This window comes from Delphinus delphis, chromosome 3 (assembly GCF_949987515.2).
Source record: "Delphinus delphis chromosome 3, mDelDel1.2, whole genome shotgun sequence".
In the NCBI taxonomy this organism is placed as follows: Eukaryota; Metazoa; Chordata; class Mammalia; order Artiodactyla; family Delphinidae; genus Delphinus; species Delphinus delphis.
Genome location: NC_082685.1, coordinates 115,283,066 through 115,306,775, shown reverse-complemented (window position 1 = coordinate 115,306,775; position 23,710 = coordinate 115,283,066). Strand labels below are relative to the sequence as shown.

The 23,710-nt window shown below is 39.5% G+C and overlaps 1 protein-coding gene across 1 annotated transcript in view; it reads left to right on the top strand.

Moving 5' to 3' along the window:
- Positions 1–23,710, top strand: part of ARHGEF28 (Rho guanine nucleotide exchange factor 28) — a 307,797-nt gene that overhangs the window by 267,713 nt on the left and 16,374 nt on the right. Inside the window, 5 exon segments of the mRNA XM_060009321.1 lie at positions 679–779; positions 3,691–3,729; positions 3,824–3,871; positions 9,514–9,999; positions 11,693–11,993. Of these exon segments, the coding sequence (XP_059865304.1) occupies positions 679–779; positions 3,691–3,729; positions 3,824–3,871; positions 9,514–9,999; positions 11,693–11,993 (975 nt within the window).

Below are 23,710 nucleotides of genomic sequence, written 5' to 3'. Positions count from 1 at the left end.
TTCATATGTTAACTATACAGTATTTACAGTATTTGTGAATTTACAGCGTAAGTAAGAATTGTGAGGGAAAAAACACACTTGGAAATTATTTTAAAAATTAAGTTATTTGGAGATAAGGACAGCTTCTCAGTTTGTATGACTGAGCTCATAAAGTATTAGCCGTCTTCACCTGCTTAGAAAGATGTTTCATTCCTGCCATTGGATGCCTCCCTTCTAACCTTGTTTACGGTCTGCTACCCTTGTACCGGCCCTAAGGGAGCCTTTCCCAGACCCGTCTCCTTAGACCTGGCCTGCCAACCTTTGATTTTCTTCCATGGTGCCTGTTTTCAATTTAACCCCCGGCAGGCGGCTTTTCCTATTAAGTGAAAGTGAGATGCAGAATCCTACCCTTTTGGTACCACAGACATCTCTCCGCTAGAAAGAAAGAAAAGTAAAAAGATGGGTGACAATGGGTGCTGTGGGCCAGCTTGGCATCTACTAGTGTGTAAGCTCCCTGGGGGCAGGGACTCTGCACTCTGCTCTGTACTTTTTTAGCACCTCTTATAAGAATATTCTATACATGTGATGTGGTGATGTTTCTTATCTTGGAATATGTGTCAGCTGAGTACAAAGAACCCGGTCTACTGGCTGATGTTTGATGATGTCCTTTTTGTTTCTGTCTCAATGGTGTGCTTCCAGCACTAGTCACAGAAGGGACAGGAGGAAGAGGCTGTTGGGATGTGGATCCTGGGACCCAGGGTGTGGGAACCGACCTGGCGGTCTCTGATGCCGGGGAGAAGGTATTGTGAACTGATTTGTTAGTAAACAGCAGCGGTTACTTTGTGTAATCAAACAACCTCAGCTCCTGGTGTGTCCACGGCAGTGAATAGTCCGCAAGCGTTCTCCTGCGTTGTTCTCAATTTCAGTATTCGTACTTGAACTTTCCAACTTTTTTCTTCTTAAAATGTTCTTGCTTTTCTGATATCGTGTAGGTGTAAACCAAGCAACCAATGAAAAGTAATTAAAAAGATTTAAAACTCAAATGTTTATTTGTGTGTCTGCGCTTTTGCTTCTGGTCTCACTTTCCGCCCTGCAAACCTCAAGCTTTTCACCCACTACATACAGTAACTCGTGGCTGAGAGGTGGTCCTGGACATCCAGGCCCTTATGCAGCCAGGTGGTGCTAAAGTGGCAGAAACAATTTTGACTTTGGAATATTCTGGCTTCTTCACTTTCTTTTACCTTCCTCTCCTTTACGATTGTTTTCCTGCCACCACCCCTGTTGTCACCTGCCTTTTTGTGATAGACTTGTAATCAACCTAACCAATTTCTGCTCTGGGGCAAAGTGATTCCAAACACCTTTTTTTTTACGTACTATACACATAGGTTATAACGCACTCTTTTAAACATTAAGTGCATGAAATTTTCTGTTAACGTCAAATGAAACTGAGATGTCAGAGAGAGAGAGGGAGTAAGAATATGATTCTGAGAAGTGGCTAGTGGGCCTTCCCAGGATTATCTGGGGCTCAAGAGCTTAACTTTATCTAAAATCGAATTAGGCACATTACCAGATACCACTGTGTGTTCATGTGGGAAGATGACATCTGTCCGATCTTTATGTAACGTTTTGTACATCATATATATTTTTGTATATATTACATATGACTGAGAAACCAAAGATATTTTAAGAGCCATAGAAAAGATGGCTGTGAGTTAGTGTTTTTTTAAACTTCATAGCCAAAATGAAAATAGTCGTTAGAGTTTACTCCCCTTACTCTGACTCTGAGCTTTCTAACTTATTTCTTCTTAAAACATTCCTGCTTTTCCCTCCTTTTCAGGGCAGACTTCACTTTCAAGCCTGTAGCTTCCAGCTGCTTTTATGTTACTAGGGGGGGAAGCTGGGGGAGGGTTGAGCTGAGGTGGTTCCCACCCCTAAAGCCCTCCCCTTCCATGATTCAGTGACAGGTAAGAGGTTACGTGTTCAGGGTGCTCTTTGGATGAACCTACCTGGAAAATGTTGCCATTCATAAGGCATTTTTAGAAACGAAATGAACTGACATACATGGCAGAATCATTTGAAATCACACTTTAAATAAGCATATGATGGGTATTTTGTAGTTATCTTTCTTAATATGTTAAGGTTAAAAAAGAACAAAACATTTCTGAAAGGATTTTTCAAAATTACTGATTTGTAACCCAAACGGCAAAATATCCCGTGTGTAAAGCACCTACTGCAGCTATGCACGTTCACCACAAGGTGGCAGACGAACTCCATTAAAAAGATGATGTTCAAAATTCCTGCCTGGTATCAAACCAAGTGGATCTTGGGAATAAGTAGCTACACGTAGCACAATCCAGCTCATTTCTGTTTCTTATGTGTGTAGAATATAAAAATTATATCCCATACAATCTTTTTATTACAAAAGCAGTGGAATGTGGAGCAAGGACAGAACCAGAAGAGCAGAGAGAACTCCGGCACTCACTACAGAACAGGGGTTCTCAGCCCCGGTTATCTTCCTGAGGGTTGGGCGCAGATCTAATGACTAAACTTTATCTCCTTTCCCATCGTTTGTCCTTCCCCTGTTTGAGGTGCTGCTTAGTAATGACGTCTTTCATGGGCAGCGTTGGGGAAGGGTGAGGGGCGGGAAGAAAAGACCTGGCTAGCTCTTCATGGCCTCATCAGCCTGAACTAACTGAATTCAACAAGTCTCAGGTTACCTGAGAACCGTTTCCTGCGGTTTCAATTTAAAGCTGCTCAGACAAGACCACAAGTGGTGTGCAGGAGACTGTAGGAGGGCAGGGAATCTGATGATCCCCACGGCATGAGGTGTGGAGGGCCTCGTGGTCCCTCACTCTTTATCTATAGCATGGAGTGTGCGTGTCCATTACATTCCGGGCAGCGTTTTTAGGTTTGCAGGTACAGTACTGAATACAGATGAAATCTTGCCACTCGTTGGCTTACATCCTAATGAGAGAAAAGAGATAACAAACAAATAGACAGATGTTGAATTCTGAAAACTGGAAACCCTCACTAGCCACATGTGCCCCCAATGTGAGCAGTGGAGAGGCAATGAGTGAGGTAGAGATGCATCCCCCGGGAGCACGTGGTCTCCTGTGGCCTCGTTCAAGGCCTCTGCTGACAGGGTTTCTACTAAGGCGCTCATGCATGGGCCCAGTGAGCTCTGAGAGGGGGCACCTGGAGCTGGCCAGCTGAGCGCTCTCCTTTGGGCTGCCTCTGGGTCTGGTTTCTCCTCCCAAACACTGTCTGTTGTGGCTTTGTAAATCTCAAAGTGAGTTAGAGACCAGGCATGATGATCTCTGGCTTCCAAATCTGGCCTCCAGGTTGGAAGCTGGGCCCAGGAGACAACTTCAACCTGGGCGCAGAGAGCTCCATTTACAATACGGTTTGCACGAGGTGAACATTGTCACTTAGAGCCTGCAGCGCTCCTTGACCATCTTCCCTGAGTGTTTTAAGGGATGGCTGGGTGGAAAGTTACCATGCATCTCAGATACCAAGTCTGCACAGAGGGGCTTCTCTCTCATCAAGTGGTGGTTTAATTCTACAGGCTTTGATTTCTGGGAGGAAACAGTCACTACGGAAGAGTTTAGAGAGAGAGAAGTGATTTCCCTGAGGTCATATACTGTGGAACGCTACAGTGCAGCTTTTCAAGAGTAGAGTGTGCTCATTTTCTTATGTTTTTATGTATTTTAGGTGGAATATAGAAGTTTCCCAAGTTCTTCACAGTCAGAGGTGAGCTCTGCATACCTTAAATATGTTACCATCCTTTGTTTGTGGATAATGAATGCTTTTTCAAAAATTTGACACTCACAATCTTATTTTTCAGATTATACAAGCGATACAGAATTTAACCCGTCTCTTATATAGCCTTCAGGTAACTATGCTTTGACCCTGAGAATGTTTCTCTTCATGCAACTCAGTTTATTCGATGAGTCCTGGACTTTAAAAGTTAGAACATTTGAGAGGTAGTGAATGATCTTAAAAGAACACCAAGCCTCACCCCAAATGTAACTCAGCTAGATGCTTTGAACTTCACCTGGTTTTGTAATCACGAGGCATCACCACTACTACAGTTTATACCATTCTTCTCTGAAACCATAAAACAGTTCATATCTTTAAAAAATATTGATGAGTATGATCTGGCTTGAAGTTTACAATGAATCTCTTTCTTAGGTGAGTATAGCATGACTTCACATTTTCTGGTGAAAACTTAAATTCACACCTAAACTTTTTTCACTTCCACATGTGGCCTTTAGGCCTTTGGGGCAATTAAATAATTCATATGCTCTTTCATTGTTTTCTTGGTTCATCCACCTAACATTTATTAAGTTCCCTCTCTGGGCCTGGCACTGTGATGAGGGCCAAGCACACAAGGACAAGTGGTCCGCAAAGTCTACCATCAGACGGCTCACTGTCTGTCCAGGAAAGACAGGCATTGTGAAAATGAGGACTCTAAGGCTGGATGATCCCTTAGGTCGTGCACAAGAAAGGCTGAATACATCCAGTTGCTTAATTTGTGAGTTAAAAAACATTTTAAAACGATGTGAAAGCAATGTTTATAAACAGATTTATAGAAAATCTTGATACAGGTACATCAAGTAAAATGACTTGTGATTTTGTGAGAGAATTACTGTTGTCATGGGGGTATGTATCCCTCTAGGTTTTTGCTGGTGTTTTTTTTGTTTGTTTTTTGGGGTTTTTTTTTTTTGCGGTAGGCGGGCCTCTCACTGTTGTGGCCTCTCCCGTTGCGGAGCACAGGCTCCGGACGCGCAGGCTCAGCGGCCATGGCTCACGGGCCCAGCTGCTCCGCGGCATGTGGGATCTTCCCGGACCAGGGCACGAACCCGTGTCCCCTGCATCGGCAGGCGGACTCTCAACCACCGCGCCACCAGGGAAGCCCCCTCTAGTTTTTTGAATCATTTTATACATACTCTTGGAACCTGTACCTTTCTATGTCATCACTTGGCCTCTATAGCACGATTTTTAATGATTGAATAATATTCAGGGCTACAGAATGTATCCATTCCTCATAGTTTATACTTTTGTGTTAATAACAGTCTAGCACACATCCTTGTGCACTGATCTCTTTGAACATATGTGAGTGTTTCCTTAGGATAAATTACTGAAATTAATTTTTGAGGTTTTTGATAGACATTGCCAAAATAATCAGCACCCCTCTCTACTTGTCCTCAATTTGAAAATAGGTCAAGTTAGCTCATGATCTTAATTCGCATTTTTTTTGGTTACTTCTGAAATTAAACGTTTTTCCCCACTGGTTTATTGTCATTCATATTTCATATCTTATCCCTGTTGAATATTAAAAGAAAATAAGGAAAATAAAAGTCTGATTTTAAGGTTTGTTTTTTTTTAGATTATAACACATTTCTCTTTATAATAAAAGTGAACAGAAAATCAGTTAGGTTACAGTGGAATAACAGGAAAAGTAAACTTGACCTAATTAATATACATAAAATAATACACACAAAAACTGAATAATACACATTATTTGTATAATGTACACCTGGAACATTTCAAAAATTTACCATATTATGGACCACAAAGTAAGGTTCTACAAATTTCAAGCAACTAAAATCATACAAAGTATATTCAAGGGTCACAGTGCAATTAATTTAGAAACGAGTATCAAATATTCTACTGGAATATCCCTGTTGATTTAGAAATTAAGAAAATATATGCTTAAGTAAATCAGGACTCAATGAAGAGAATATATTGAAGATTATAAAATAGTTTTAACTGAAGGATAATAAAATTACTAAGTATCAAAATATGTACGTTATAGTTAGAGTCATGCTTAGAGAAAATTTAGAGCTTTAAAAAGCACATATTCAAAAAGAAGAAAAGCTAAAAGTCAATGAGTTATGCATCTATCTCAAAAAGTTAAAAAACAACAAAATAAAATCCAAAGAAAGTAGAGGGAAGGAAGAAATAAAGTTAGCATAAATTATATAGAAAATAACTAATAGAAAAGATCAATAAAATTCAGATATTGTTTCTTTTAGGACATTAGTAAAATTTTTAAAACCTCATATTGATACTAATGAGAAAAAAAGAAAAAGGCATGAAAAAATCATTATCAGCAAGAAAAAGGGGACATGGACATAGATTACATATACCTGGAAAAGTTTACAATAGGGTAATATGGACAACTTGTTGCCAATTTGAAAATGTTGAAGTAATGGAAATTTCTATTTGAAAATAGGTCAAGTTAGCTCATGATCTTAATTTGCATTTTTTTGGTTACTACTGAAATTAAACTTTTCCCCACTGGTTTATTGTCATTCATATTTCATATCTTATACCTAATTGAATATTAAAAGAAAATAAGGAAAATAAAAGTCTGATTTTAAGTTCTTACCAGAAAAAAATATCTTGCTACATTTGCTGTTTTCTTATTAATACTTTGCATCAAGACTTCTTTTATGTTCTATTGATCATCTTCCTATTCTTGATCTAGTACCACTATCTTATTGATTAAAGTTCTGGATTACATTTGAATGCATGACAGTCTCCTCTTATTATTTTCCATGTTTGTCTGTATGTTCTTTCATAAGAGCTTTTGAATCAGTCTGACAAATTTCTTAATCTTCTGCTGAGACAGTTAAATTAAAATATTACTATATTTATGAATTAAATTGGGGAGGATTGACAGTTTTGCAATAATTGGTTCTCTTGTCTGAGAACATGTTATTTTATGTTCTTCTGGAAAGCTTTGTAATTGTCTTCATTTAGGTACTTTTTTTTTCTGCTAAGTTTATTCCTGGATATTTTTGTCTCTTTGTTCCTATTGTGAATGGAATTTTTTTTTTTTTTTTCATTCTGTTTCCCCAATGTTGGTTGCTGGTATAAATACAGGTATTGGTTTTTTATATATTTTTTAACTGGCCAACTCATTGAATTTTTGTTTTTTTGTTTTAATAGTTTTTCTGTTGATTCTTTGGAGTATTCCAAGTAGAAAGTAAAAAATTGAAAGTAGTGGTATTTTGGCTACTCTTCAATAATTATATCAATTTCATTTTCTTGGCTTACTGCTTTGGCTAGAAATTCTGAAATGTCTTAAATAATAGTGGCAATAGTAAGCATCCTTGTCGTATTCAAGATTTAGTGGGAATGCCTTTAGTGTCTTCTATTAGATATGCTGGTCTGGGGTAGATGGTCTTAGAGATTAATTTCTCATGTAAAACAAATATTCTTTCTTTTAAACTTTAACTGAGAAGGGGTATAGTTTGTGTGCACTTCATTAACTTTTGGGAGATGAAAACATTGAGTGTCCCAGCTTGTGTTGCCTGATGAAAACACTCACAAGGTCATATCTCTTCTTTTCAACCATGAATGCAGCCCTCTGTGGATTCAAGGTTCAGAAAAGCTGGATGACCTAAATGACCTAGTTTTTGCAACACTAAAGCAAATACCAAATTCTATAGTGGGTTCTCTTAACCAAAGCTTTTGAGCTGGTCTAAGGATATGGGCTCTCAAAGATTTCTGTTCATGGCACAGTCATCTCTTTTGAAGCTGAATGTTTTATGCATGATTAAAGTTTTTACAAAGGATTTTTGAATCAGATGAAAATGAAATTTGATCCTATGTTAGAAGAATAGAGATGAGGTGTAGGCAAGGCAGAAAGGAAAGGACACAGTTCAGCTGAGAAAAGTTAAGAGAGAGCGAATATACATGTATAACTGAATCACTTTGCTGTACAGCAGAAATTAACACAACATTGTAAATCAACTATACTTCAATATAATTAAAAAAAGAAAAGGAGAGAGAGTGAATTGGGAATTTTCCTAAACTTCAAAAGCAAGCGTTATTCTCTGTCCTAAGTGTAAATGTAAACTTTAAATGTGAAGATGAATATCCAGTCTTCAGATTTCACCTCTCTGCTACAGAAAGGAGTAGTCTTATCCCAAATGTTACATATATATGAAGAATACTTCATGGTAGCATTTAATTAATCTAATTGTAATCCTTACGTGAGAGTTACCATTGCCTGTAGCAGTTTTGGCATATAAAATGTTGGATTTTTTGTTTGTTTGTTTTACTCTGATGATGCCCTTAGGATTTGTTAGAATTAAGTGGTGATGTGCAGTCTACGGTTTGCTTTAGCCAGGTCAGCAGAGTCCTGAATGGCTTATTATTTCATATTTAAATATCAAAAGTATTAGTACCTCTTCTCAATGGTATCATTGTTTTCTTTATAATAACTGCTAAAAGACATTAATCAAATATTCATGTGAAGTTGAAATTTTTTGAATTGATTTTCAAATTTAAAAACATGAAGTTTATTTCAAAAGGCCCCACTGAATACATTTTTGAGACTTACTCCAAGACAAATACCAATTTAAAATATACCTTAGTTCTTTAACCTTCAAAAGCGTGGGAAACTGCTGAGTTAACAAATAACTAATGGTCAAATCCCCATCTTCCCAGCATCTGTTACATGGACAGCTTTTTAAATTTTTAGGAAAGAAAAATGAGAATTTATCCCTAGGAGAGTAATAATTTCTCATAACGAGTCACAACATACACACACATACCCAGTATGTGGCCATTTTCAATTTGTCCCTTTTCTGTTTCTTTGTGCTTTCACTGGGGACTTTTAAAATTAAAAGCTTCCAGGGGCATTTCCAGATATTTTTTTGTTTTGTTTTGTGGAATCCTTCCAAAACTTGTCAGTTATTTCCTGTGATACTGCCAAACTTTTTGTAGGCAGATGCCGTAACTCAAAATGTTTTTTTAATCTGGTTCGTAATGCCCTGTGGGTTTTAGAGTATCTGTGTCCCTGGTTGGTAATGTCCTCTGGGTTTTAGAGTACCTATGTCCCCTGAAGCAGTCCAGCCTCCTTTTAGCACTCTATTAAACAAATGAATTTCAGCTTAGTGCTTTGTGCATGACCTTCCTGCTATAATACAAAGACATAGCAGTAATGAGACTAGCTTTACCATTTATACATCTCCTAAACATGATATTAACTGCTGTTCTTGGGCATTATATTATAAAAAAGGTTATTTAGCAAAGCTTCCAAGTGGCTGACTTTTATTTTTATGTCTTCATGTATGTCATATAGCTTAAGTAATTTCTGGTTTGAGACTCAAAGGGTACTACCAGATTTATATAGATTCTTAAATTCTCCTGAATTACTGACTGTCAAGACCTCAGAAAAAGAATGAGGCATAGCACAGGAATGCAGAGTCCTGTGAATTCAGGTACTGAATTCTTATTGCTTAAATATTATCCAACAACCAGCAACAAACGGCATTTCCAAAAGAGGGGATGAGTATTGCTTTTGTGCTTTATTTCTTTTGTGTATAAATTCCAGGCCATACCACTAAGGAAATGCAGACAAGCCTATTTGAAGTGCCAAGGTCAGTCTCAGGAGGTAACTTAGAACAAGGACAGAGATATTCAGAGAAAATAATTTGGTCATGCTCTTGAGGTGGTACCAACCCAAGGTGCACACGGTACGGACGCCTTTGCTTTTTTTGCCCTCTGCTCGGACAGGCCGCCTTGACCGTTCAGGATAGCCACATTGAGGTGCACAGGCTGGCTCTCCAGCAGCAGGAGGGCCTGTCCCCCGGCCCCTCTTTCCGAGGCAGCCCCTTTCAGGACGAGGAGAAGCGCCGAAGCCTGGAGAAGCGGCGGGAGGAGCTGGCCAACCTCCACGAGCTGCAGCAGCAGTTCCAGCAGGACCGGCAGCGCTGGCACCGCAGGTGCGACCAGCAGCAGCGAGAGCAGGAGGCCAAGGCCAGCCGGCTGCAGGAGCGCGAGAGGGAGTGCCGGCTGCAGGAGGAGCTGCTGCTGAGCAGCCGGGGGCAGCTGGACCAGCAGCGCCAGGAGTACCAGCAGAGCCTGGAGCGGCTGCGGGAGGGCCAGCGCCTGGTGGAGAGGGAGAGGGAGAGGATGCGGGCCCAGAAGAGCCTGCTGCGTGGCTGGAAGCACAGCCGGCAGAGGAGCCTTCCTGCGGCGCTGCCTGGAGGAGGCGTGGAGGTACGGGTCTCCCTGTGCTTGCAGAAGCAGCGTGTGAGACGGCCGTGGTCGTGGTGGTTCCGGAGCCACTGACCACACGTCTGTCTTTTTCGCTGCTTGTGTGAGAGCTCACAAGAGTTACTTGGTGTGTAGGTAACAAAAGCTGGGACCCTTTAGAGACAATACATATGCACCTTGACTTGAAGTATGGACACGTGAAAGCTCTGGGTGCTGCTGGACCATGGGTTCATTGTACTCTGAGACCCCCTTACCCGAGGGAAGAAATACAGACTAGAGCTGTACCACTGAGGCGAGCTTTACCCTGGAGGCACGCTCACCGTGAGCGTAGTTCGAGCTCCCCTGTATCTGCTCCAGTCTTCAGAGTTCTGTATAGATTTACCTTTCAGCAGCTCAGTTAAGCTATTAATGTTCATAGGTACTGAATTTAACAAGTACACTACTATTCCGTTATTGCAAGCTTGTTCTCTTTTTATAAATTTGACCTTATAAATTCAAAATCCATTTCACTAATGACAGTTAACGTAAGTAGTATACTAATTAATGTTTGGGCAGGATAAAGCCTTTCCAAAAGTTCCGTGTTTCATTTTGCACCCACTCTAACCATACTTGACAATTCCATTTGTTCCAAGAGTTTACTTTTCTGTACTATGTGCACATAGATACTTTTTATTTTTTTTATATTCTTTTTTTAATATCTTTATTGGAATATAATTGCTTTACAAAGTTGTGTTCGTTTCTGTTGTACAACACAGTGAATCAGCTATAAGTATACGTACATACCCATATCCCCTCCCTCTTGAGCCTCCCTTCCACCCTCCCTATCCCACCCCTCTAGGTGGTCACAAAGCGCCGAGCTGATCTCCCTGTGCTATGCGGCTGCTTTCCACTAGCTAATTTACATTGGGTAGTGTATATATGTCAGTGCCACTCTCTCATTTCATCCCAGCTTCCCCTCCCCCTCACTGTGTCCTCAAGTCTGTTCTCTACGTCTGTGTCTTTATTCCTGCCCTGCTGCTAGGTTCATCAGTACCGTTTTTTAGATTCCATATATGTGCGTTAACATACGGCATTTGTTTTTCTCTTTCTGACTTACTTAACTCTGTATGACAGACTCTAGGTCCATCCACCTCACTACAAATAACTCAGTTTCGTTCCTTTTCATGGCTGAGTAGTATTCCGTTGTATATATGTGCCACATCTTCTTTATCCATTCATCTGTCGATGGACATTTAGGTTGCTTCCATGTCCTGGCTATTGTAAATACTGTACATAAAGTTGTAAAAGTTGACAAGCTTCTAAGAGTGATCTGTGTTATATCTGACTTTCCTTTCAAGTTGGCTAGATTATATTTATTGCAAATACTTTATGTATACATGAATGTCTTCAACTTTTATTTAGCAAAAGTGGAAATGCTATTCCCTTAAAGTAGAAACACTTTAACGGCAGTGAGCACACAGCTGCATGTGTCTTTTCATTTGATTTTTATTTCTTTTAAGATATGCTATGTGTTGCCAATTGAAGTTTTTGGTACTAGCTCATTAAAAGGGGATGGGAGGAGGGAGTCAAGGGTAATATCCTTTTCCACCTCACTCATTAAAATCTTGATTGCTAAATTCTGTTAGGAATAAATACTTTATAAAACTGGTGCAAATTGCTGGAAGAATTATTGTGTTTTTTCTTTTTTCTTACACAGGTAATGGAACTTAATCAATCTGAGGGTTTATGTCATGAAAATTCATTCTTCATCAATGAAGCTTTAGCGCAAATGTCACTTAACACTTTGAACGAACCGACTCCAGCAGATATCCATCAGGATGCCACTTACCCCCCAAGTATATCTCACTCCGATTTGGTAAGGACTAGTGAAAATCAAGTAGACCTCAAGATGAACATTTCTCAGCCCTTGGACGTCAGCCATGAACTGTGGATAGCCGCTGGGTCCTGTCATCAGATACCCCCTCTCCACCAAAGCAGCACGGATTCTTGTAAAAATGGTAATTAATACTTTAAACATCATCTGTGTAGTTTCCACAAGGAGCTGTTTTTCTGAATGGTTGGCTCTTCTTTAGAGCAACTCAAAGTGGGCCCTAGAATGGGAATAAATTGGTGCTGATGAGCTGGACTTTGTGGCATAAACTTTTCTTTGGGGAAGTCTGGGGGCCATCACTTGTGAGCATTGAGACAACTAGACCATGGTTGGAGGGCTTAGAGGATGCCACTGAGATGTGAGAACCAGACAGGGTTTTTAGGTCTGTGGGTTAAATAATAACTTTCCTTGAAAAGTGAAGCAACTTGATATTTATTCCTCACTGTAGACCCAACCACATCCTGATACACATACTTGTTGACTCTCAGAAATAAAAGATATGGACAGGGTTTGTGGTAGGGCTTTATTGTCTCTCGGGGCAATTTCCTGCAATGTTAGTAAAATCTTCTGTACTGCCGTTAAATACCCCAAATGAAACTGTTAACATCATTTGTCATTGTAAAAAAAAAAAAAAAAGGTGTTGTGTCTCCGTAAGTACCTCGTAATGACACAATTTGCTAATCCCATTAAAGCATTTGCCAAATATAAATGAAAGGCAGCTCGAGTTACCAACTCCACATGAATCCAAATGATTTAACTCTATGTCTATTATAAATTGTTTTCTGTGGGATATGAGGTAGGGAATGAGAAGAACTCAAAACCTCTCTACCGAAAAACAGATGGCATGCAATAGAATAAACAAATGGCTGGCCACATGGATGGGAAATAAATCACCGACAGCAAAATGTTTCAGAAACGTGAACCAAGCAGTGGTATAGAGCTCTTCAGAACTGGACAGAGATTGGTTTCCATGCTTCATAGTTATTCTTAGTTTGTCAGTAGGATAATTTGTCAGCAATGAAAAGGTTTAAATGTGTTCAGCCTCTCCGAATTAGAGAGTAAATAATTCTGACACTGCCTGAAAGTAGATGTATTACTAACCCAAAGTATGTTGATTCTTAGCAGTGGATAATTCTTTACATTGTTCAGTCATTGCTGTAACATTCTTATTTCTTGTCAGCATATAAGAGAGAATGAAATAGTTCTTTAAGTATCGTTTCAAGTATTCCTTAAATAAAAAAGAAACAAAATGGAACAGTGAATTGGGGTTTAAAAAATGGGCAGAATGTAGCAAAGTGTAACCCCTTTAATGTATTATGTTGCAGCCCTAACACTACAGAGACCATATTGCAGAATGCCTTCTCTTGATACATGTTGCTTTGCTGTGTTGAATTCATTAAGTTGCTATCTGCAGTGCTTTCTGTGTTGTCACTGTGATTTTGCATACTGGCTTTGGGGTAATTCAGAAACTCAGTTTGAGTTAAACCACATTACACTTTTGTTTGAAAGAAGTATTTCTGCTTTTTCTGTATCTCCTACCTGATTCTGTTGACTTGTGCTTTAAAGTAGAAAGCTTTTAAACATTTGGCAGCCTGCATACAGGAGACAGAACATGTACTAAGGAAATAAACAGTAATTATATACAAAACCAGTGTCTCCACATGTAAGGAATTAAATATAGCCCAGGGAAATGCTGAGAAAACGTGCTTCAGCTTCAGATGTTGTGTCCAGTGTAGGCCAAGGACACTCAGGACATTGATAGAAGAGAGCAAAATCAACTCTGGCCTTCCTCTCTCAGGAGCGTCCTGGTGTGTGCAGGGGGGATTAGATCAGAAATGCAGTGTGGGCTGTCAAGCGCTGGAGTTTTGCAACTGGTCAGAAAACCCTATTTACGTTTGTTTACTTAAGCGTGATAAGCAGTTTCTGGAGGAGAGAGAAGAAAGTCAGAGATTAAGGAGGTGGTAGGGAAGTGGAATGAAAATTGGATATATATTCTTAAGAGGGTTGTCAGGGCCAGATAAAATTGTTCAAGCCACTCCAGAGTTTTCACGGTTCTTAGAATCAAAGGTAGCTCAATGGGCTTCCCTGGTGGCACAGTGGTTGAGAGTCCGCCTGCCGATGCAGGGGCCACGGGTTCGTGCCCCGGTCCGGGAAGATCCCACGTGCCGCGGAGCGGCTGGGCCTGTGAGCCATGGCCGCTGAGCCTGCGCGTCCGGAGCCTGTGCTCCGCAACGGGAGAGGCCGCAACAGTGAGAGGCCCGCGTACCGCAAAAAAAAAAAAAAAAAAGTAGCTCAACATAAGCCACCGATGTGGTCTTCACTAGACTCTGCTTGTGCTGTCCACGTAGGCCGGGGGGGAGGGGGTGGGAGGCGGGAGGGGGGGACAGTCCACGTGCCAGAATCAAGGATGATGCCACGTCAATGTCCCCTGCTTCCACATTTGCTCTTGTATCTTTGTGTGAGTGGTCATCAGTGACAACTACCCTGGCTAACGAAGTTTGCCTCTCCTGTTCTTGGCTGGTGTTGTTGTTAAATGTGTGTTTAACCGTGCTTTGGTTTCATCAGTAGGCCCTAAGGTCAGCTGTTTTCAGGCAGCTCCTTAAAGAATGCTTTGCTCTTTTGTCTGGTCTTGTACTGGGTGCCTAAGAGCAGCTCAGATAAGTGGAAATGTGAATTTTGGGAGCAGTAAGCCTGGTGGAAAAAATTGTATGTAAATGAAATTCTCTAACGTGTTTAGCTGTCACCTAGATTGGAATTTTCATTTAGTTTGTTCAAGCCAGGCTTCACCAGACATTTTCCTGTGCACTTTGTGTTCAGTTGGTTTTTCAATATCTCCATCACCACTGCCACCACTGACAGTTATATGACACTTGCCAAACTGCAAGCACTGTGCTAAGGTTTGACATGGAGAAATTCATTTAGTACTCACAACCACCCACTGAGCTGGTTCTGTTATTATCTCCATTTGAGGGGGGAAACTGAGGCACAGAGAGGTTCAGTGACTTGTCCAAGGCCACAGAGCTAGTAAATAGCAGAGCCAGAGAGGAACTGGGAAGACTGGTTCCGGAGCCCATGCTCTGAACCATTACACTGCACGTTGTTAATTTCTAGAATGCTGTTTTGAATTGTCCTTTTAAAAGAAGTTGGAGTAGAACTAGAATAACTCCTATTGTAATATCTGGCAGATGTTCATGAGGAAGGTCCAGTTCTTTGTTGTTGTTTTCGTCCCTTCCTTCTTTTTTTAATATTACCATTTGGAAAATATTTCTCAATCATTTGGGCTGTGGTGGCCAGTGCTTGCATGAGCTCTGAGGATCTTCAGATATAAATACCCTTCAGCTTCACTTTTTTCCCATAAGACACATTTTGTTAAGGATCATTTGTTTCTCTAGTGTTGCCTAACAATATCCCTGTGTTACTTGTAAATATTTTTTAAGGTAATACTTTATAAAGAACTTTACTTTCCAGTTTTGGAAGTTGTCTCATGAACAAAATTCTTGATGTTTGAACGTTAGATCCAAGTTGGTATTTGATTTTATTTATAGTGGAAGAGATGGTTGGCTTAGGAACTTAATCTGCACTCCTCTGAGGGACACTAGCCAAGACTACAGAAAATTTGAATTTCTTTAAACAATATAGTCCCTGTAGGACAATTGCTATGTAATTGGCCCCATGAAATGCTCAACTGTATTAGTCTTCTTAAAGGCAAAACCAACAAAAAACATTCTTTCTGTGCCTTTTTTTTTCTCTCCTAGCTTTAGAATTCTAGGACTATTTACTCAGTGTCTCTTTTAGTTTATATTTGCCTTTTTTTCATTAATCAACAGAGAAAATACTTTCTGGTATGATAATTAATCTGAAATCTTCTTAGTCTCCCTTTTCAGTTATATTTTTATCTGCACCTCAACATTTGCAGTTTACCTAAAAAGTTCCTTTTCAATGTAGTTAAAGCATCATAGTTTTGCCATAACGCACATGATAAAATTTAAATCGAGAACCAAATTTCATGCCTTAGTCACGTAGTTGACATTGGAAAAAGAATAACTTTATCAAGTTTGGACTCCAGAAGAGTGTTTCGCTTTGCTGCTTGTTAGAATTTGGTGCCCATCAAAATATTTTCAAATTCAAAGCATTGTATTCAGAATACTTCATCTTGGCAATGTTGTTATATTTTTTTAAATACAGACAGCTGCGTTAAACTTTCAATGACATGTTTTTTACATATGGAAATAGAATAGAAAATTTCCAAATAAAAGGCTATGCTGTAGTTAGTATTTAAGTAATAGTCTTTAAGAAGTGAGTACGTGATAATTTCTAACGTTTTAAAAATATTCTATGATTCAGAAATGGGTACCTTATTTGTGTTATCTGTGTGGAAGGAAGCTTTATTAAAGACCTACAGGCAATTTCCCATAAAACTGAAGCTGGCGTTAGATCATATAGACTTCAGTGACAAAGAAGTATTTGAAAAGGTGGATGTGTAAGTTTGCTAGAGCTGCCATAATCAAGTTCTGGAGGCTGGAAGTCAAAGATCAAGGTGTTGGCAGGGTTGCTTTTTCTGAGGCCTCTCTTCTTGGCTTATAGATGGTTATCTTCTCCCTGTCTTCACATGGTCTTTGCTCTGTGCAAATCTGTGTCCTAATTTCATCTTCTTAAAGGACATCAGCCATATTGGATTAGGACCCATCTTAATGACCTCACTTAATTACTTCTTTGAAGGCTCTATCTTCGAATATATTTTGAGGTAATGGGGGTTAGGACTTTAATATAGGAATTTGGGGGGGGACACAATTCAGCCTTTAACACAGGATAAAATTATTATTTTCTCTTTGCTGTTTTTAGGTGCCATGAAAGCTTTAATTTTTTAAAAAATGTACCATATTTGAACTATAATTTAACAATCTGAGCTTTTTTTTTTTTAACTTGGTTAGGGGAGTGAAGTAAACTTTGTTTAAAAAAATGCGTCACAGTAAAATTGTGGTAAATATCTAATTCTTTATATTTGTAGATATAGGTATCTGTTATCAAGCCTGTGTCAATACAGAAATTAGGGCAGAAAAATGTCTATATATTCATTAGGACATTTTCCCAAACCTAGACCTTAATTAAAGAGCTTTGGGAATTTTGAACTCTCTGTATGATTGGGAGGGAATATTAGATGCCTTTATTTTGGATTGCTTAAATAAAACCAAAGCTGAAGGGTTGAGAATATTCATATGATATCAAGTTATTATCCAGATATATCTATGGGAGTTTGTAGAAGTCAAAATTGGGAAATCATTGATCAGCTCTTTATCTTTTCTTCTAGAATCTTGGCTATCACTTTGGTTAACATTTTAAAGGAAATCATAAATACTGCTTGCTCTCGGTCATCTGCGTTATGACAAGAGCATAGATAATTGGGCTCAAAGACTTAATTTTAATTTTTCTCACTGACAAGTATAGATGATTTTGCAGATTTTGTACCAGGAAAGGGAAACATGCCATTTGCTTGTAGAGCCTGGTGAGCCAAGGGTACTGACTGCCAACTTCCTGACTGCATAGTTCTCTGGGGGCAGGTTTGCTATGTGAGCCAGCTGGGCCAGGGCCATCCCGCCTTAGTGAATAGAGCCCAGTACACAGCAGGAGAGCAAAACCAGCAGGTGGGTGGATTCAGAGGCAGCCAGCCAGCCGTGTGGCTGGCTGTTCATCCCCGCCGAGCTTCCAATTTGGTTTGAACAAGCTGCTAAAGTGGGAACCTACTCAGTATGAAGGATTCCAGGGGGTTAGGCCTGACCTTGGGTCATCCTTAGCTTAACCCACCCTACATACAAGTACATATATGCATACATGTACATACACACATATGTGGTCTGTGGGTTACATATTTGACCTCTCTAGTACAGTGGGCCTTTACTCTCAAAGTGATTAAGGATTGGGTTTGCAAGGAAAGTTTGTAACCATTTAGGTACCAAACATACCTGAAGGATAAGGCGTGCTCCTGTCAGTCTCAATGACTCCTGGGACAATGACCCAAAGTGGGCAAAGAAAACATCATGCCTTCCACAAATCAGAATCTGGGGACTGTCTCCTCTCTCACCCCCATGTCCATCCAACCGTGAAAATTCAATTTTCAGGACTTGCCTAAAATGTGGGGTGTTCAGCTAAGGACTGATGTTTAATGTTTGCCTAAGAAAAATATGACCATCTGGTTCAGAGGGCGTGGCAGACTTTTCCTTAAAGGACCACACAGTGAATACTTGCATCTTTTCAGGCCGTCAGTCTTTGTCGCATATAGTCAACTCTGCCGTTATAGCTCTAAATCAGCCATAGACAGTACCTTAAGAAACGAACACACCACCGTAAAGCAATTATACTCCAATCAAGATGTTAAAAAAAAAAAAGAATGAGATTAGCTGTGTTCCAGTAAAACTTTATTTGTAAAAATAGATGGTCTAACCTGTACTTTCTTTTTCACTTAAATTGAGACGTTTATATTCCTCTTGGCTTGGAAATTCCATCCCAGTTAATTCACCTTTGGGTGAATTAATGTAATATTATATGGTACTTCATGCCGTTCAAAAGCACATTTTGAATTCATGGTCTCATTTGCCCTTTACAACATCCTGTGAGATGGTGGTTGCTGTCTCTGTGTTTCAAAGAAGACAACTTTTCTTTTTCACTTTCCCCCCTCCAACTCCAGCTCCCAAAATCCTGTGATGGTGTTACGGAGGGCCACCCTCTAACTGTGAGGCTCATGAGAAGTGAGATGCCGTGGGTGGGATTGGCTGCTAGAACCGTGGTTACTGTAGCTGGCTGTGTACCATGGTTTCTGGGAGAAGGCAATAGAAATACAAATTCCTCTGTGCAGAGATTCTGATTTGGTAGGACTTGGCTGGGCCTGCAAATTTGTGTATCTGACATTTTCCTTAAGTGATTCTGAAGCAGCCGTCCTGTTATCTTCCCCTGCACTGGGCCTGATGTTAGAGAACCTCGGTTCAAATGCTAACTCAGGCTCGTATGGCTGCTGCGTGATTCCTAAGCCTTAATTCCTCATCTGTACAAAAGAGAAGGAAGTGTTAGCAGAACTTAAAAAGAAAAAAATTGCCAAGGATATTCTGGGATCCGGTGAACTTCAGCTTCATCCCTACCTGGTAGAAAGAATTCATTGTAATTGTGATTCAGAGGTGGCCTGCTGATAGAAATGAAAATGTCTCCTAAATGTCAGCAGGAAGCCAATAGTTTCAAATGTGATTTTTAAAAAATATGTAAATTGGGGACTTTTTTTTACTCAGACTGGAAATAGATTAGAATATAAAGGGTTAACTACTTTTCCATATTGGTCTAAGAGGAGGTGTTTGTTAGTATATCACCGGAACTGTCTTAGGAAATAAGTCACAGCATTTTGTTTCCCTTTGTTCGTCTCTGAGAGAAGAAGTTACATCAGTCAACCATGTTTTCAGAACCAAATGTTAAGAGAGATTTTGGCAGCAAGACTGAACATCTCAACTTGGGATGTAGAACTTCCATATCTACAGAACATCCAACCCTCATGGGTTGCATTATATAAATGGTTGCATTATATCAATATATCCCCAGGAAAACTTCTGATAATACTTGAGTTCCCTGAATAGACTTTCCTGCCAGAAAGAAAATGTTGAGAACACCCAACAGGAGTATTTTGGTTTAAACCAATTTTAAATTTAAAAATTGTGTTCTGGTTTATGACCTTAATCTCTTTTTGAGTTCAGTTATCCTGAATTTATTTGTCCTTGTTAGTCCTGTATAGACTGATAAAAATCAAGGCTCAGAATCACCAGGAAGCACCCCTTGTTAGCACTTCTCATAATTTGAATTAATGACATGTGTAATAAATTATGTAAGGTCTGCCTGTCCCACTGTAGAATGAGCTTCAAGAGAGTGGGGCGCTCCATTTATCTCCTTTGTTCGTTGCTCTATCACAATTGACAAAGCACAGTGCACAGTGTTTGGCGTCTAATAAACATTTGATAAAAATTTGTGACATGAATGAAGGAGTCAAGGTCCACACTCTTTAGCAGAAATGAAAGCAACTATGAGCTTGAGTCACACAGCTTGACTTGACTGAGGCATTGAAACAGGTTGAGGAAAGCCAATAGACTTGTGGAGTGTGATGGGGGTTAATACAGGTGGAGTAGGCAAGTGCTTCAGGCTAGCTACCTGGATTGAGTGAGTTTGAAAACTTTTTAAGATGGGTATATGTGAGGTGGCATTCCTGAAATATCAGGATAACTATAAAATTGCTTGCCATGAATACCTTTCTGGATTCTAGGTAGCAGACTTTAACAGTTGCCAACTTTTCTTCCTCATTAATGTTGAAATAAATTTGTCTTCAGACGTATAGCCTCATTTATCAGTTTGATATAGGTACTCTTTGTTCAGCTCTAGAGAGCATCTTCTTATATGAGTTATTTTTCCCTTTAGAATATTGTACGTATAGCCACACATGGCCATGTGTAGCAAATGAAAGCTCAAACAGTTAAAACATATTCTCCATAAAATGCCTTAATTTATTCTAAACAAGTAGAAATGAATTCATTGCTGTCCTTTGAGGAAGATGTCACATAAACAATTTAGCATTTAATTGTTATATGAACAACAGTTAGTCAGCCTATCTGTTCACTGGGGCATTTCTTTTTTAACCATAAAGTAGCTTGAACACCAGTAAATTAAACATGGGCAGCTAGCTCAGCATCAGTGAAACACTTTCTTAAACCCTTTTTCTTCTGCTAAGTCCTATTTAACAGTCCAATGTATCTCCCCAGGCAAAACAATTAGTATTTGTGTCGTTAAGTACACTCTTAGAATGTGAACCAACTTCCCTGGCAGCACCTTCTACTTGTCAGCCTTAAAGTATTGCCTGAAAGATCATATATTTATCATAGCAATCTTAAAATTAAATGTGGTGGCATCTTAAGGAATATATCCCTTTGCTCTACCCCAGACAGACTGACTGAAAGGCACCTATGTGTCCTCAGCTGGTTAGTCCCCAGAAACAGTTGGCTGAGGAGGCAACGTCTTGTCCTCTTTTTCTGCTCAGACTTCGAGCCAGATAATAAGTAAGCCGGGGCCTGGGTTTTGATCTGTGGAGATGCTAATTTGCCATGATAAATCACTGTGGAGTTTGCTTGGAGAGGGGGCCCGGGTACCCATTCGCTTTCTAGGTAAGATATTAATTCAATTTAATTTGAAATGTTAATGCTTGGTTTGAAGGTTTACCTAAGGAAAAATGTGGTCTTACAGAGGTTCCCGGTTCTGCAAGATAGGACCCTGAGCCTTTTGCTGAACAATTTCACAGTACGACTGTGCAGAATTTCATTATTTTCACTCTTTTCCATAGCTCTCTTTGTGCAAATTTCATTACACTACAGGTTTTTCTTCCTAAAACATAACATACTGGATGTTTGGATTAAATATAGAATATTTGGATCATCTGCCAAAAATACTGGAGACTCTACTTCTCAGGTGAATTGAGGTCATTTTGTAAGGACTGGTGCTGCTGTAGAGCTTTGGAAGAAGCATTTACAAGCAAAACATTGGCAGAGTTTTAATTTTATTTAATGACCTGCTTCCTACCAGCGATCTTGGCACCCTGTGCAGTGATTTGCAATCAGTTAATCACACAGAATGTTATAACATTGCAATAAGGGCCTTGCGTTCTAAGAGTCTCATAAATCCGCCAGCAACAAAAAACAGGAATGGCCTGCTCAGAGCCCTGTCCATGCAAAACCCCAAATCAGGAGGTGATTTTAACGCTCTGTTTTCTAATGTGTCCTCAGAAGCCTCAGTACTTTCTTGTAGACTCTGAATTTTGAAGTTCCTATTTCTCAAAGATGGTTTGGGCTGTCAGTATAGGAGTCTGTAAGTGTTCGATTTAGACACCAGTCCTTTAAATGGGAGGGATTCTTGATTCTTCTGGATGGCTGAAAGAAGACTATGGCTTTGGTGATTTCCCGTGAATTCAGGGCAGTCATGCTCAGTTGCAGTAGGCCATATTTTGGGGAGTCTTTTAGGAATGAATCAGAAAGGAAACATGCTTCCATCCTGGGAATCCACTGACATTTGCTAGAGGCAGATGGCAGAAGGTGGGATGGTGAGATATTAGGAGTCAAGGAGAAAGAGACTTCACATACTTGGCTTTGCCAAAAGCTTCTAGAATCTGTGTTTAGGATCTTAGGCTTGTATTCTTGTCATTTCAGATGCACCCTTGCAGTCAACTGTTTAGCTGTGCTGGATTATTTTTTCTTCTTATTTTAGTGTAGTAAATATGGAGCTATTAAATATTCTTAAAATTACGTAAGCCTAAACTCTTGGATAAATGTAGGTTGTGTTTTCTTGACTTGTTTCCATATGGCTCTGTTTTGGGGATGTTATTATGTAACAAGAATATGGAATGTATAATTCTTAATATATATTCCATCTGATTAAAATGGAACCTTCTTTTAAGAAACTAAAGGCTTTTAAAGCTGCGTTACTTCCAATGAGTAGATTAAACTTCTGACTCTTGATAAATTTATTCCTACCAAAAATAGCTAACCTGTTTTTGATTACTTGTTAATGAGTCCAGGTTGGCATGATAGATTATACACAAAGTAGAGCTCATCCTGTATTTTTAGACACTTGATGCTTCTGTTCAGCAGGAGCTCTGAAATGCACCCACAAAGTTTTGCATGTGCAAACTACTTTTCACTGGCACATAGCTTGGAAGGAGAAAACAAAAGGAAGGTTTGGGCCAAGATCTGATGGTCTGTTAGTCAGCATAATCATGAGGCCCTATTTTGCATTTGGGCTCCAGTGTGAGGAAGTACAGTCACACACTGATGTGTCCCCGAAGACTGCAGACTGGAATCCCATCCCCCTTGAAAGGAGAATGCAGCAGTACTGCAAGGGGGGGGGGTGTGTTTAGCTGCCTTTTAGGGTACTTCACTCAACTATGTGCAAAGATTTTTTAAAAAATTTTAGTTATTTTATGCTGAACAAGCAGCCTGAGGTAAAGCATCGTGAAAGATCAGATACTACATTTGTCTTTTATGAGCTACCTCTGCTCTGAGCTGGGTATGAGGTGATTACCTTAATGGATGTAGCGGGGAAAAGCTTAAATCTTAACTGTGTGAGCAAAGTACTGGGGAAAATCACATTAAAATTATCCTACTCAAAGAAATTATCATTGCTTCTGATAGGAATATGGAAGGGTTTTTGCAAATGCTGCTGCCAGTGAGTTACAATATTTCAAATTAAAATATTTCCTCTTCAGATAAGAGATATAGGTAATATATAGATATGGTGGGCATTTTTTTTTAGAGATGGTTATTTTATCTTTTTAGACCATTGGCTAACTTTGAGGATGTGTGGTTCAGGAAAATTTCAGAAAATTTATTTCATGAAGCGCATGATTAAATGACTAATTCAACAAGGACCCAGAAAAAACACTAGGGCGGAAACCTGCCTAGCAATATCATTTTTGACCAGAATGGTCAAAACGAGACATATGTTCATGTGAAAGAGGTAGGTGATGTGATATTTCCCCGTCATTCAAAGATGAAAAGATAAAGAATGCATCTTCTCCCACCTCCTAAACCAAGTTTCAGCAAACATAGACTAAAACGATGCTTTTTCCAATGTAATGAACTTTAGGTGTATTTTCTGGTACTTCACTTTTACATGAGGGATTTGAATGAATGAATCAATGAATAGATTAACAAATGAATGCATGAAGGAATAAACTTGATTAATACTGAACAGTGGAGGTGGCTGAGTGGCATAGTGGTGAAGATAGAAGGCCTGGGTTCAGATTTACCCCCTGTGAAAACTTAAGCAAGTGTTTAA